Consider the following 16,764-nt stretch of genomic DNA (forward strand, 5'->3'; position numbering starts at 1 on the left):
TGGCAATAGAGTATATTGGCAAGTAATCGCTTACACACAAGTGAACTTAAACTGCCCACCAGCATGCAGGTTTCCTCACGATGTTTCCCTTCACCTGAAGCAAGTGGTGGTCGATGAAAACTGCTATTACATATTAGTCAGATTGCTGCGGTGTTGCCTGTGCAATTAATATTTTAAACAATACTAACTTTTTTATGAACAATAGCGCCATCTATGTTATAAAACGTCATTGAATATCAGACTTTTTGACTGAATCCCACGGGAATCGCATACTTTCGGGATAAAAATTGCCCCAAATGTTAATCCCCCAAGGTGTCAGCTACCTCAATACCAAATTTCATAAATATTGGCCCAACCGTTTGAACGTGAAAATATAAGAAACATACTTATACGCTGTCGTCTTCATAATATTAGTGGGAAGTGTTATTTAAAGTTACTGAAGACCAAGAGAACTAGAGGAGAAAAAGTCGAAAAGCGGACACTGGGCTACGACAACCGATGTCTGCGGAAGAACCGAGAAACCGCTCAGATGAGAAAAGGAGATCTTATTTCGAGGCGTTACAGCCCCGAATGTAGTGAGAGAGTGAGAGTATTCTCTCTCTTGTTACGTATTTTTAACCACCGACGCTAAAAGAGGGATGTTGTAAGTTTGACCGCGAAGTGTTACGTGGCACCGTAGCTCATCAACGGGTGAACCGAATTGGATGCGGTTTTTTTTTATTTAATAGCAAATTTTTATGCGGTGGTTCTTTGATATGTTTGATCAAAATCGGTTCAGCCGTTCAAAAGTTATAGCGAAATGAATATTGAGTAGTCGGGCGATTTTTAATTTGTCTAACAAATAAAGTTGTTATTTACTTTATGTTTGGGTCAATTACTATAATGAACGGTGTATGTTTGTGTTCCGCTTTCGCTGAGAAATTCACGCGGACGAAGCCGCGGACACAGGCTAAAACAAACACTGTTGAAATTTAGTAACACACAATTGTATAACAATGTCAAAAGTCAATGACATAACATAGTTATCGATCAATTATAATCAAACTGTGATACAATAATTTGCTATACATACTATTTCCTAGATATTTCGTAAACAATTTCGTATATACGATAATACACATATAAATAAACGTATGTTTAATTAGTTTAATCAAAAACATTTTGTGTTTTCATATATCGGTTACAGTTAAAAAGAAAAAAAATATATTAAAAAAAAAAATGCGTACGCAAATCGCTTTGGTGTTTTTTGCTGTTGTCTTATTGGTCAGTATTAGATTTAGATTTGTTTAAATATTAGGATTGAATTAATTGAGTAATTTTCGATACAAGCTTTGTTTGTTGTCCGATAGATTTCATTGCATTCAACAAAAAAAAATTATCATGTCTGTGCAGTAAACGGTTCAGTAGTTCCTTCGTCGGGAGCCGAATCTGAGTGCGTCATCCCGTTATGTATATCATAATTAATCGTTTACACAAAATGGCGTACTTTGCGTTTTTATGTGTGTGTGTGTGTCAAAGTTGATGGTGCATTCTTTATTTCATTAACGTTTTCTGCAAAATAAAGCCCAATTTATAATATTAGTGACACATTAAGTGAATTTACAAAGAGCCTTTTAAACCACGAATTTGATGACGGAACAAGAATATTAAATTAATGTTGTCATCTAATTATTTGTCACACATTTTCCTATTTATTTGGTAGCAGCGCAGAAAATCTTCTCCCTCCTTAATATTCTATTAGCTGTCATGCTAACGCGTTATTTTTTTAAATTAGAAACTAGTTTTCGCCCGCGGCTTCGCCCGCGTTTTTTCCCTTCAGTGAAATATTTAGACTCGTTAACAAATCTGGTTTCCCCATACAAACTTTGAACCCCCTTTTTAACCCCATAGAGGATGAATTTTAATAAATCCTTTCTTAGTGCGCAAATTCACTGCAAAATGGCCGCTATTACCGCGCAATAGAGGTTCATGCATGGTAACTTGACGACTGTACATAGCCTACATTCCATATTTCTAACAGGAATCACAATTTATTAAAACAAATTTTACACATTTCAGGTCAAGAACACTGAAGCCATGATACCGGCGTACTCCGTGTCCGCATTGCGTCTAGCTTTTGATGAGATCTCCACTGTCCTCCCAATCGCGAACCAGCTCGCCTGCCTCCTACTACCATTCCTGATCAACCTGATCAACAATTTGAATAACTTGTCCAACATCGTCCAGAATTTGACCCCAGCCTTATTGCCTTACTTCGGTTGTACACTACCATTGTTATATGCAACACTGACCGACCTAGCGTCAGTTTTATTCTTATACATAAGTGTCTTAATATCACTCTTCCGATCGAATGTACTGGCGGCGCCTGGTTTGTTAATGGGTTTGGTGTCACAGGTGCTGAACTTAGTTTTAAGCCTGTTGACCGGTCTATCGGACGGTACAGGTCTGCTTAGTGGACTGATCAAACTGATCACCAGTATCTTAGTCGAGTTGGAGAAGTTACTTCTGTAATTTAGTTATGTTATGTGTTATTAAATTGTTTATTAAATTATTTTGGTGTTTATTTTTTGGGTATACCTAATAAACTATATTTTTTAGAATATGCCCTAGTGTTTATCCCACGGGAACATCAGTTTGTCCATCATTCGTAGCATCGACTTAATTGACAGAGCGAGCGAGGTGAGCGAGACCTACAAATCAACCTGGGGCAAAAATGTTTTTTTTTTGTATGTATGTAAGTTTGTAACGCGATAACTTTCGAACGTTCGTCTGTCAATATAATTTTTAAATGACCTATTTTGTTGGCCCACAAGCACCAAAATCGGTTTAGTCGTTTTTGAAACGTTCACAATTTTGTAAAAAAATATTGTATTCGCGAGGTCTTAGTATGAGTGCGATTAAATTGAACTTGTAACGCCACGCATTATGACCTCTTTAGTCATATCGCGTGCGCGCTGGCACGATTTTTATTTCTTTCATTCTAAATTCAAAATTTTAAATTATTGTTCCACTTGATATTTTGAAATCACATTTTGACTCACTCATTACCATAACGATATCGGCACGTAGACCCTTGAAGGGTAAGTGTTTTCATATGTTTCGGAAAAGTGTTCTAAATTTTACAGTGATTTAGTGCTATAGTTTATGTATTTTTTTTATTGTTCACAGGTCTGTATTTTACTTATTAATTATACTATTATACAACTGTCTGCCTGTGCCTATTTCTACTCCAACCCTACATGAGATTACCCTACCACCTAACAGAGTTGCATTTAAACATGCCGTAATGTTCGTGTGTGTGTTTCACAATAATAAACACTATACTATCTGCAAAGCTTTAGGAATGACTGGATTTGGCATTGAATAGGACCGCTTGGGAGGACGTCGTCTTTGCCCAACAGTGGGACGGGATAGGTAAAAAAAAAATTCTATAAAGTAATGACGACCTCGATAGCGCAGTGGTAAAGTGCTTGCCTGTGAATCGAGAGGTCCCGGGTTCGATCCCCGGTCGGGTCATGATGGAAAATGATCTTTTTCTGATTGGCCCGGGTCTTGGATGTTTATCTATATATGTATTTGTTATAAAATATAATATCGTTGAGTTAGTATCCCATAACACAAGTCTCGAACTTACTTTGGGGCTAGCTCAATCTGTGTGATTTGTCCGTATATATTTATATTTATTTAATGGCTAACCTTGAACTTCACAATATAATTGTTTACCAGATGTTATATTCATGTCCAAGGTAAAATTTTTAAAGCTAGCGTGTGCGAATTTTGCATTACAGTTAGGAAAACTATGGAGTAGCCATTTATTATTGTTCTAATTGACTTAGCGAGCGAAGCGTGGTTTACAAATTAACTTGGGGCAAAAAAAAACATTTTTTGTATATATGTATGTTTGTAGCGCGATAAGTTTCGAACCGTTGGTCTGATCTTGATGAATTTTAAAAGGTGTACTCGTAGCGTCTGTCAATCGATTTTTACGTTCGTGGGGCAACAAAATCGGTTAAGTCGTTTTAATTTAAAATGTATTGTGTTCGCGAGGTCTAAGTTCGCGGCGAACAACTAGTTAAATAAATCTAACTATAAAAGTAATTTCAAGAAAAGTTAGTTATATAACAACCGTTCGCTAGAAATAATTTTTTTCTGATAGCAATTTTGTAAATTTCGAGAGAATTGATGTGTTTTTATCATTTATTTATTTACCAAATATATGTACACGAACATATTATATAAGAAAAATAAAAACTGCTTATTTCTAAAGAAATCTCTTCCAGCAAACTAGTTTTATTATATCTTTTCTAAATACTTTCCGTGCAAACCCGGCTTAAAGCCTCTCCATACATTTCTTATTCTAAGCTACAATACAATCGCGCAGTTTGCATAAAACTATATTTCTTGATTACGTGCCATTTTATAATTAGCAAAATGCATAACTACAACTCTAAGTAAACGAACTTGACCTAGCGTGAGAATCAAATATACAAATTATGTACTGATCTATCAATGTACATACAACTGCATTCAATTTTAGATTTAACTAGCGGTTCGTCCCGGCTTCGCTCGGGAAAGACATAATAAATTATACACCTAAACCTTCTTAGGGAACCACACATCTATTGGTGAAAATCCGTTCTGTAGTTTTTGAGTTTATCGCGAATAGACAGACAGACGCGACATAAGACTTTGTTTCATAATGTGTAAGGATTAGAATAAGAACCGGCGTGTATGTATTTATGTACGTGACTGTGCTTCGTCATCATAATCTGAATATAGTTCTCATCAATTTATGCCAATCCTCCCTTTCCCGCGGTGGTGGACCGTCCGCCTGAGATCGAAAGGTCCCAGGTTCGAATCTTACTGAGTGGAATCTGACTAATGCACATTTGTTTGCATATACCACCACATGCTTCCGGTGAAGGAAATAATCATGAGGAAACCTGCACACTGGTTGTCAGTTTAAATCACTAGTTTGTGACGACACGCCACTAAATGTCGGGTAGTCATAAAATTTATGTCAAATGCTTTATATAGATCTAACTCAGTTTCTTAACGCGTTTTCCGATATCCAGAACTTTATTTGAGTTTATTTATGTATAATCCCGAATTATTTGTATCCCGAAATTTCCAATACTAATACATAAGTACTTACTTAGTCCCGGCAGAGGAGTTTGTTCTATAATATTTACAAGCGGCCCATCCCGGCTTCGCTCGGGTAAAAACAAGATAACACTACTTATCTATTAGTGAAAACCGCGTCAAAATCCGCGCATTCGTTTCTGAGTTTATCGCGAACAGACAGACAGACGCGGCAAAGGACCTTGTTTTATAATATGTAAGAAAAAGGATGTAGGGATTATGTCCTTATATATTATAGTATAATATAGAATATTACTTAGTATAGACTAAGGAGTATACTCGTATGTATATTTGTGTATGTAAGGAATTAATCACGAACAGATGCAGCTGTTCGTGATGAATTCAGAACCTACTGCACGGCTAATTTTCATGCGGTTTTCACCAATAGATAATGTGATTCCTGAGGAAGGTTTATTATTAAGCGTAGAATTTATTACGTTTTTACCCGAGCGGAGCTGTGACGGGCTGCTTGTTTTAATATAAAATATATTTTTCTCGATATTTTATCTAGAATACCGTGTACAATCAATCGTTTCGTAAATGTTTTATCTTAAAACAGATAAATCATCTAATAATGATACATATATTAACAATGATATTTAAAGGATCACGTATTTATAATTTAACTTTTGATAAAACGTCTCGTAGTTTTTAAGTCTTATTTTATTGCGATGGGTGAAAAATGATTTGTATATTTATTTTGTGCTGTATTGTTCCTTTGGTAAGTTGATCGGACATAGTGTCTATTCATAATTTTTAAAACTAAATTTGAAAGCATTTTATATTTATTGGCTTTTGTGAAAATTTCGGGAGAAAACGTGTCCTATTTGGTTATTCCAAATTATATTTTACCCGTGTACCATATTTTATAACTATAGGTCTAGTAGATTTTACGTAAAAGTAACAAATATAGACACATATCTCCTCACTAACTTTCGCATTTATAATATTAGCATGTTGTGTACTATATTACGTTACACTGTCGATATAATGTATTCCTTAAATATTAAAATTTAAATGGGTATAAAGCTAATCATCCATATGTCGTCGTGGAAACTAAAGCGACGTGCGAAATTTCAACTCTCTAGGACAATAGTTAGGAGAAATCTAACTTGCAAGATTTGATTACAGACAGACAAGCAAACATCGGTACAGGTGATACTAAATAAAAGCTTGTAAATTCCATTATACTTTAATAACTTGGACATTAAGTAGCGTAATTTCTTTTCTAATTTACTAATTTATATCCCAACTAATATTGCGAAAGTAAATTTGTTTATTTGTTTATCACGCGTTATCTACATTAAGTGGGCATTTAAGCGAGCGAAGTCGCGGGTAAACAGCTGGTTGTAAATATGTCCTAGTATTTACAATATGTATGCACGATATAAATATATATGTATATTAAGTATAAATATTTGTTTAAGTTGGAAAAATATGAAAATTTTCATCCTAGCGATAACAGTGACATCCATCCATTAGTAATCTATAGCATAGGAATTCGACAGTTGACTATAACCAGTAGCTCGGATATGCTATACTAATGTTAATCACGCAAATATTTTTTCAGATATCAGCAAATCCCCTGGCCAAATTGCTGCTGCAGACAAGATCAAATTCCAATCAAAATGGATTCAATAACGTACCTTACAACCTACCGATACCAGCAAACAACATTCAGTCTTATATACCACCTAATATAATTCAAAATCCTGTAAACTATTGCCCATGTAACCAGCCATATGGGTCACAAAACGGACTTCCAGTTCAGATCAAAGTTGAAGGTACAAATAAGTCTTTTCTCAACAAGATACTTGCTAATCCAATGTTTCAAAGTATTTTGGATCCAAATGGAAATAATTTTAACCTTGATAACAATAATTTTGCACCACAAGGGAATAATGGACAAAAACCAAATGTAATTAATAATTATTACATAATTCCTCCAGAATGTGCACAAGATAATGATAAAGGTATTGAAATGATCAAAAATTTGATTGAGAATAAAACAGTAGTGAGTCGAAATGTTGAGAAACGTAAAAATAATGCAAATGAAAGAAAAAATGTGCCAAGACCTCAAAATAAACAGAACCACGAAATAGAAAAACCAAAAGCTAACAAAAGAGTTCAAAATGGTGAACACGGTCATAAGACTCGAATCAATGACAACACTCAACCAAAAAGAGAAAAATCTAAAAAGAAAAAGAAAAATGGTATCCAACGTGGTAGTGCTACTACCACCCATGATCGTAACATAAGCAAAAACAAGAAAATTTCAAATTCAAAAAGTAATAATGAAAATTTACCACATAGGAAAAATATTGCTTCAAACAGAACATCGTCTCATAATAACGGTACCAGAAAACGTAAAAACCCAAAGACCAAACTCGAAAATGATAACCAAATAGCTAATGATAAACTTTCTATAAAAAGTAATCTTGAATCACCAGACGTATTGGATAATGTAAATGGCAAACTGAAAAAGAAACAAACAAAAGTTATAAGTTATACACATCCTAGAGATGAGAATGTTATAAACGATATTCATGAGAAATTTCCAGGTATTCCTAAAGACGTAATCAATAAGCTACTGAGATATTTAAGACGACAAAATAAAATTCAGCGGTTGTGTAATAGAGATGATTTAAAAATTAGCACTGTAAAAAATAATAAGGAAAATATTAAAACCGATTCCGACATACGCAAAACTATAAAAGATAAATCAAGAAATTCTGAAAATTTAGCTTTATCATCAACAACGGATCATATTTTAGATAAATATACACCTGCTGATATAAAAGTAAGTAATAGCACCTACGTGAGTTCCTTAGAAGGTGACCTAAATCAAAGAGAAAATAATGAAACAGTACAAACATTTTTCTATAAGCCAAGTACAGAAGTGGTGGAAATGACAACAAATAAAATTACAGAAATACCAACACGAATTAAAGAAATTGCCGTACTTGATACAGAAAATGATATGAATGATTATTATCCCGACTTCAGATTTGATAAAATGTATACGAGTGAAGATGATTACATCAGAAGTTTAAGAAATGATAAGTTTTATTACACTACCGACAGAAACATTTATGATATCAATAAAAGCACTGAAATATACTATGAACCCTATAAGCTTGCTACACCTAAAAAAGAATTGCAGTCTGAAGAATTCGAAGATACATTAAATAATCCGATAAAATATTATGAAAATTATGATGACGAAGCATTGAATAGTTTCTCAAGTGAAGAAGTTGAATTTCAAACACCACCATTTTTAGAAAATCCAGATTTTGAAACTAAGCCCGTGGTAAAGTATTTCGGTGACGAGACACCTACGTATACTTACCAAGTAAGCAAAAATGATAATCTTAACGTAAAATCTTCAACGTATTCGAATGCTAAATCTATTGTTCCTTTGAAGGAAAAACCAAGAAGTGATAATATTGAAACGGTGTTTGCTGGTTCTAAAGTAGCAAAATATGGTCAACCTCAAAATGTTGCAGATGATAATTTAGATAAGAATGACAATTCTGATACTGTAGTTGTGTATGCAAGAAGTATGTCTGATTCCTAACAAAGAAAATCAAAAAGATACACGAAACATCAAAGTTTTTTTGTGTAGTATTAGAAGTAGGTACAATTATAATTTATATGTTGTTAGAACTATCAAAACGGGTTCTGTTCAATAAAATATTTCTACTTTCAGAAGTTTATATATACCTATTGTTTACTTTTACATCTCCGTCGTACAAGAAATTTTCTTCTTTTGTAACGTCTTTAAAGATAAACATCGTGCATCATTTACTGCATAAATAAAAAACACAAATCCTCAGTTTATACATGTATATTTATTAATATCTATAATATACAGTCACATAACAATACCACGATCTTATCAACTTAGTCTATTCTAATGACAACTATTGTCGACAAACCAACATGGCTTATTTTATTTAAAAACATGCAATTACAAAATATACACATTGTTTATGTCAATTCTAAGTAGCAAACATTAAAGCTATAAGTGTTTCTAATGCTCCTCTGTCATTGCAATAATCATTATTATTTAACAAACTGGCCAGTAACAAAATTTCTATCAACTTTCTCGAATCTCCAGAACCCTTTTTTCCAATCGGCAGTTCAATTATTGAAGGCATAGGTGGAAATAGGGGAGGAACAGGAGGGAAATTTATTGGAGGAGTTGGTGTGTAAGGAGGATATACCGGATAATTTATAGTTGGGGTTGGTAATATTGAAGGGGAATAGACAGGAAGGTCTGTGAGGGAAAACGGTGGCAGGAAAAATCCTTGAGCTTCGTCGTTTTGAATTCGTGTAGTTGATAAAGTAGGATAAATTAACTGGCTTGGCTGTTCCGTTTCTTTGATAGGTGAGAAAATAGATGTTACTGATGAAGGCAATGGAGGCGATGGAGAAATAGGAGCTATTAATGGGGGCGCTATAGACGATGGTGATATAGCTGGAGAGATAGAAGGTGAAATGTATGGATTAGGAACAAAAGTTTCAAATATAGGGGGTAAAGATTTGGGTATTGGAAGCAGTGGATTGTAAGGTGTATAGGCAGATGTGGCCTTTTTGGCCCATACATTTTCTATCCATCGTTTTGCAACAACATTACCTAAGTCAATTATTGATTTAGTCAAATTCGGTGTTGATAATAAATTTTCTATCTCGGGAACTACTAAGTTACTTGGAGCAATTTTGTTGTATTTTAGTGCTTGTGGAAGAGTTAACCCATTTGGAGATATGACATTTGGCAAATCAAATATAGAAGGAATTGTATAAGGGCTGGTTGAAGGACTCTCTGTGACAGTTTCTGTTGATTCCGTTAAATTTATTGAATTATTGTGTATATTACCATCGTCTGAGTTAGATTTTATAAATACAGTATTCTTATAAATTGAGGTATCTATTGGAGGATATAAATAATCATAAAGTTCCAAATCAGTAGGTGAGTAAGGATTTAAATTTGACTTGTAATATGGTTCAGTCACTTCGAAAATATTTTTTAACGGATAATTATAATTAAAATTATTATTTTGTGGAAATACTATTGGTAATTGTGGTGAAGACGGTAGGTTGGGAATTGAAGTTGGCGTATTAAATGATCCAGGTTTAATAGTTTCCAAAATATTGAATCTATTCATCAAACCTTCATTGGATGTTGGTAAATATGAACCTGAATTTATATTATATATATTAATAGTTTCAGGGATAACATTTGGCGTCTGAAATTCAACTAAAGGATTTATAGATTGACGCACAAAAGGGATTTTTACATTATTTGAATGGTAAGTATTTAGTTGAAGAGTAGTTTGTTGTAAAATATTTGACTTATCTGTGTATAGTGGAAGAGATGCTTCAGAATGATAGGGAGTGATCGGAGCCGATAACTGAGGAATATTCTTAAAATGGTTAAGTTGAGGTGCAATGGAGTTAGTTAACGTATTTGAAAATAAAGAAACTCCATTTTCAATCGCAGTGACATCATTTGAGAAATCAGGAACTGATGAAGTTGATTCTAAGTAAGCATTGTTTGGAAACTTTTGCTTATTATAAAGAGTGGGTGTTGGCAAGTTTTCATTATTAATAAAACCATCATTGGTTAATAAATTTTGATTATTATTACCTATTAAATGGTTTTGTCTTAGATTGGGTCTGGTTGGAAGCAAGTTTTGAGTAGTATCTGGCGTCACTCTTGATGCTAATAGTTTTTGTGTCAGGTAATTTTGTAATGGTACTTCATTCTGAATAGTATTTACTGGAAAATTTGATAACACATTATTTTTTGAATTATCATTACCATTATTATTCACTTGTTGTAATGACGTATTTTTATGAAACTTACTAATAAAACCATTCTTAATTGAAGGAGGTATTTTGTTTGCTATATCTATTTGTTTAGTCTCTACAAATGATTTATAAGGTTTTGTTACAGAAAGATTTGGTTCAGATATAGCTCCAGATGAAATTTTATTTGGAAAATTATTGAATGATAATGAATGTAAATTGTTTTGCTTTAGTGAATTGATAGCTTGATTCAACGCTATACTTTGCTGCTTATTACTTTTAAGTGGATTCGGAGGAATCGAAAAAGATGGATTCAATGGAGAATCATGTGTAGAGATTTCATCAATGACAGTTTGTTGTGTGTCAGTTGAAAGATCTGATTTTATAGGTCCAATATTTTGTTGAAATGGATTTGAATCTTGTGCTACGTTATTTATTACATTTCTACGTACTCCTGCATTTGATGATGTTAAATTATTTGCTTGATTATTAAATACTTTAATTGGAGGTTTAGTAATTAATTTTGGTTCCATAACGCCCTGACCAGGTGAGTTATTTTTAAAGTTATGGTTAATACCCAACGATGGTTCCTGGTTCTCGTTAGGTTGTTGGACACTATACTGTTTTGACGGTCTCAGTGAAGGAACTTCATTAGTTGATAGAGTTTCCACATTATGCTGGCTAAGTACTAAATTATTGTTGTCTCCTACATTCAATTGTAGTGGCATTTTATTTAAAGTTTTAGTTGATGATTCATCAATTTTTGATGACAAATTATCATTACTTGTACTAGATTGTATAGAAATACTTTGAGGAGGAATTAAATTGTCCTTTTGTTTAATCAGTGAATTGCGTATTGTCGATAGTATATTGTTGTTCCTATATACATTGTCTACTCCACTAGATCCTCGCCTTAAAACTTTAGTATTTAAAGAATCGCTATTAAATAAGCTTGCAGATGATGTTGGTGTAGATGACAACGATTTTGGTGAAAATCCAGTGATGGGAGAAGAAAGTGTATTCTCGAAATTTGATGCTGACTCCGGATAATCTAATGAATTAGATGTTTTTGACGCAAAAGGCGTATTACTCGAAGGAGTTGTTTTCTTCAGTATTGGAGACGATTGACACGTTACGTTGGATAGTGACAGCTTAAGTCCAACAGCAGACCAAAAATACTGAAATACAAAAATTGACGTCATAAATTCATGTTACATTTTTTGAAAGACAACATTTATTTGTAACTTCTCAGTTAACATACACAATTGCACATTGCATTGCACAATAATGCTGATCTTTTGACTTTAATTAGCTTCCAGACCTTATGAGTTATAAAAAAATGGTAAACAGACACAAAGTCCTTGTGTGTCTTCAAAAGGTACAAAAACTTAGTTATTGCCAAAAACAATATTTGTTTATTGAGTCACACTGCTGCAGCTGTGAATTGGAAAAGGCAATGGTAAATCACTCGATTAATATTGCTAAGAAAGTCGTTAAGCGTGCTTCGTTGACTACATAATGACTACGGTACACGACTCTAGAACGATGAAGAATTGACGATGACTGACGTAAAAGGAAAAAAGGGAGGCCGTAGTTTGCAGCAGTAGATATGAGGAAGTGCCAGTGTAGATAGATCAAAAAAAAATGGTTGCCTGTAAAGTCGGTTTTACGGGCGAAGATTTTACGTGACAACGTCTTTTTACGCGCGCGGCAGACCGATCATAGTTGAGTGGGAGAGAGACGCAAGGCATTCGGCGGGCCTCTCTCTCGTTCGGTGACTCATCGTAACGTTACCGGGCGTTACACTTTTTCATAAGTGACTCCCAGCCGCAACCTAATTTAAGACGTTGTCACGTCAAAAAATTACAATGTGAAATTCATCACACTGTATTTTTTTTTCTTAAACTATTATTATGGCTGTTTGTCCCGCCTTGGAATAGGATCAATAAATACCCTCTTGTAACTATACCGTACAACTAAATGACTCGCCTTAGTTGCTTGTAGGCCATAATAGCATTCCCAAGAAAGGGTTGACGACAAGCGGGCGGCCGGGCTTTTAAAATTGTATGTTTTATTTTGTACGCTTTGGGTTGCGGTGCTATACAATCCCGAATGCAACATGACACTCGAAGATGAATGAGACAAAAAAAGTGAAACATGAAAATTCCTTACCTGTGACACACAAATCGCCACAATTAAGATACACCCGACATTCATTCTAGTAATTTATTTACCAAAAGAAGCCACAGCGTAGGAAAACATTAAATTATACTTTAGCAATAGATATATAAGAATAACTTTTATTTCTTGGTCGCAGCCAAACAAAAAAAAGTTATTCGTTCGAATTTCGAACACAAATTGAACAAACCTATTCGATATTTTCGCCGCCCATTTTATCGATATTGATAATTTGCAACACATAATTGTTACATGTGTAAAATTAGTTTTTCTTTGTTACAATAATCGTTATCTTTAATTATTGATTTGTGCAACATTTAATTAAATACTTGATGCATTAATTTACCTATGTGAAAGTCGTAATTAAGTTTCTTGTTTTACACAATTGTTTAAATGAAGGAGAATTATGTTTTTCGGATAGATGCTTGTATATATGTGAGTTTTTATTCCACCACTAGCTGTTGCGCGCAGCTTCGCCCGCGGTAGCCTATTTTTATATTCTAACTATATATCTACCTATCTATTTATATTTTTTCCCAAAATCAGCGCAGCGGTTTAGCTATGAAAGAGTGACAGATAGACAGTCTAATATGAATTTTATATAACGGTGTGAGGTGTTATTAGATTCCTTATATTACTCCGGGTGACAACAGGCTACGTGTCGTCATTATATTTTTTCCATAAATTGCTAAATAAATAATTAATAATTGCTAACTAGCCTCATAGTTCTAGACTTATATTTTATAACAAATACATATATAGATAAACATCCAAGAACCGGCCCAATCACATAAAGATCATTTTCCATCATGACCCGACCGGGGATCGAACCCGGAACCTCTCGGTTCAGTGGCAAGAACCTTACCACTGCGCCACTGAGGTCGTCAATAACACAGATTAAATAATACCCCAGTATCAATAATAATTAAATAGGTAGTACGCAATTTTGAATAATATCTAAAATATTAAAGTGACCACCTCACGAATATATACTTTTGCTTGTAACAACTGCATATTTGACTGAAAATTCAACAAATTAAACCAATCTGAATACCTACTGTGTCCAAATCATATTTTACTTGCACTACTGGGGTATTATTTAATCTGTGCTTGCACGGAATTTTGACATTTCATTACTATTGCCGAACTGAATATGTTGAAAATAAAAAAGTTACCATTATACTGAATTTCACGTTTAAATTCAGTAAATTAAATCGACAATTTTGAAATGGTAATTCGATTTTTAATATCATATTGTTAAAGGTTATGATTAGTTGGGAATTTATTTTTCTGTAGCCTTTCAGTTCCCGCACGTCCCGAATCCAGATCGGATTGCGATCTAATTGCTGTTCAATTGTTTTTATTATCTCCAGGATCGAAGCGGTACAGGAAACCCTTTTTTATTCAACAAATAAATTACATTAAACGTTCGGATTTATGTTAATAAAATAATGATATATTTTCTACACATTTTGATTACCACAATTTCACACACAAAAGATACGTATAATTCCTTACTTAATTCAGTTCTAAGTAATCGTTTCACACGCAATTTTTCGTGTTAAGCAAGAGATGTGACAATTTTATCGAAATGCGGTTTGAAATTTTTTTTTTGTCAATTATTCTGACATATATAAAGGTACGTTTTTTTGCTAAGTGTGTCAGAGAGTATTGTGTTACTATAAGATGTCACGTTTATTAGCTTTTGTCACTGTCTCAGCTGTTTTGGCTCAGGTAATATTGTTTTTATTTATGCAAAGTCATAGAGTCAAAATATTTATTCCGAAATTAGAACTTTATAGGCACCTCAACAAATAAAATTTTATTTTTTTTATTTTGGCGCTGTGAACGGATGAGGAGTTCTCTCGTTTCGAGCCGATCCCGGTTGCATCATCATAATAATGCATTGTCATGGAAACTGAAGCGACGTGAGAAGTTTGAACTCTGTAGGTCAATTGGAAGTAGGAGAAATCTAACTTGCAAGATTTGATTACAAACAGACAACGGGACAGGTTTTAAACAAAATAAAAGCTTGTAACAAATTTATTTGTTAGACAAATTAAAAAAAAAACCCCGATTTTGAATATTCATTTCGCTACAACTTTTGAACGGCTGAACCGATTTTGATCAAACACATCGAAGAACCACCGCGTAAAAATTAGCTATCAAATAATAATAAAAACCGCATCCAAATCGGTTTACTCATTAATGAGCTACGGTGCCACGTACACAGACAAACAGACACACTTAGCGGTCAAACTTATAACACTTCTCTTTTTGCGTCTTGGGGTTAAAAATAACAACTTTTTTTTTTTTAAATTGCAGGCCTACAGCCAAGCCCTAGTGCCGATCAGCAGTTTACTCCCAAATCAGCTGCTCAACTTTGCATCCTTGGCACCCAATGTACTATGTGAAGAGACTGTTGTATCGGCACCCATTAAGGCACCCATGCAACCGGCGTGTCTCACACCAGTTCTCCAATCACAATACCAAACAGCTGTAGTCCAACCGCCTGTCGTCCCAACAACAACAATAATCCAGGACAGCACAGTAGCTAACAACTTAGCTAATGCACTACAGCTACTAATCGTTAGTAACTTACTAAGTAACACCTTGCCGTATATGGGTGATGTGGTTGTGCCTAATTACGCGCCAAATTTGGATGTAGTCGCACCCATTGCACCTGTATCGTTGGCTGGTTTGACCTATTTATATTGAAATTAAATTGATTAATAAACAATTTTAAATTTATTTTTCTTGTCCTCATTTTTCATTTGCACTTTTCTAAATCTATGTTTTCTATACTTTTCTAATAGCGGTGGTGGTGTAATGGTTAAGACCTGTAGATCGAAAGGTCCCAAGGTTCGAATCCTACTCGTGCCACATGAGTTTGTATACCAATCTGACTCATGTATAGTAGTTTTCATCGACCACCACATGCTTCCGGTGAAGGAAAAACATCGTGAGGAAACCTGCACACTGGTTGATTCTTATTAACTTGTGTGTGAAATGGAGAAGGCAATGGCAAACCACTCCATTAATAATGCCAAGAAAGTTGTTACGTGTGTTTCATTCCATGTAATGACCACGACACTCAGCCATGAGGAATACGACTATGAAGACGAAGAAAATCTATGATGAAATTAAAAATTATTTATTTATTTTTATTTTAACAAGTTCAAGGAGGACCCAGCTTGCAATCTTAAAACTAAAACATAAATGGGTTACAAGAAACCAATTATAGGTTCCAGCTGGTAGAATTCATTTATATATAATTATTTATTCAATTTAGTTCAACCAAACTTTATTATCCAATTACCCACTCAACATTATATCAAAAAAAAGATGTTATGTTACACGGTTAAAAAAATATTCAACAAGATTCAAAAATTCATACGCGAATTGCCATTAAATCATTTTAAAAGACAATCAAACAAATGGCTTCTTGATAAATGTTTTTACACAATCAAATATTTTTTGGATTGCAATGACATTAATTTAACACACATGTATATATTGTAAGTGACATTTTATCTTAATTTAATCTGATGTCATTTTATAATTTTTTAATTATGCCATTATTAACATTTGCATGGTGTTGACAACGGCTAAATAGGCTTGTTCTAAACCATT

At 33.8% G+C, this 16,764-nt stretch overlaps 2 protein-coding genes, 1 long non-coding RNA gene and 1 other non-coding gene across 4 annotated transcripts; 3 read left to right on the forward strand and 1 right to left on the reverse strand.

Annotated features, from left to right (window-relative positions):
• The first annotated feature begins 1,119 nt into the window (after window positions 1-1,119).
• On the forward strand, window positions 1,120-2,551 carry LOC128681469 (uncharacterized). Its single transcript, XM_053765376.1, has 2 exons — window positions 1,120-1,263; window positions 2,059-2,551. Exons 1-2 carry the CDS (start codon window positions 1,219-1,221, stop codon window positions 2,509-2,511), a joined length of 498 nt encoding a protein of 165 aa, XP_053621351.1. The 5' UTR covers window positions 1,120-1,218; the 3' UTR covers window positions 2,512-2,551.
• Window positions 2,552-3,443: 892 nt separating this feature from the next.
• On the forward strand, window positions 3,444-3,516 carry TRNAH-GUG (transfer RNA histidin (anticodon GUG)). Its single transcript has one exon. It is a non-coding gene; the product is annotated as a tRNA-His (tRNA).
• Window positions 3,517-5,710: 2,194 nt separating this feature from the next.
• Window positions 5,711-8,858, forward strand: LOC128681604 (MATH and LRR domain-containing protein PFE0570w-like). Its single transcript, XM_053765617.2, has 2 exons — window positions 5,711-5,863; window positions 6,713-8,858. The coding sequence occupies exons 1-2, from the start codon at window positions 5,825-5,827 to the stop codon at window positions 8,717-8,719; spliced, it is 2,046 nt and encodes a 681-aa protein (XP_053621592.1). The 5' UTR covers window positions 5,711-5,824; the 3' UTR covers window positions 8,720-8,858.
• Window positions 8,859-8,971: 113 nt separating this feature from the next.
• Window positions 8,972-13,975, reverse strand: LOC128681603 (uncharacterized). The gene is made up of 2 exons (XR_010370268.1): window positions 13,126-13,975; window positions 8,972-12,131 (listed from the first exon to the last, which is right to left on the reverse strand). It is a non-coding gene; the product is annotated as an uncharacterized LOC128681603 (long non-coding RNA).
• Between the last annotated feature and the right edge of the window lie 2,789 nt (window positions 13,976-16,764).

This window comes from Plodia interpunctella, chromosome 27 (genome assembly GCF_027563975.2).
Source record: "Plodia interpunctella isolate USDA-ARS_2022_Savannah chromosome 27, ilPloInte3.2, whole genome shotgun sequence".
In the NCBI taxonomy this organism is placed as follows: Eukaryota; Metazoa; Arthropoda; class Insecta; order Lepidoptera; family Pyralidae; genus Plodia; species Plodia interpunctella.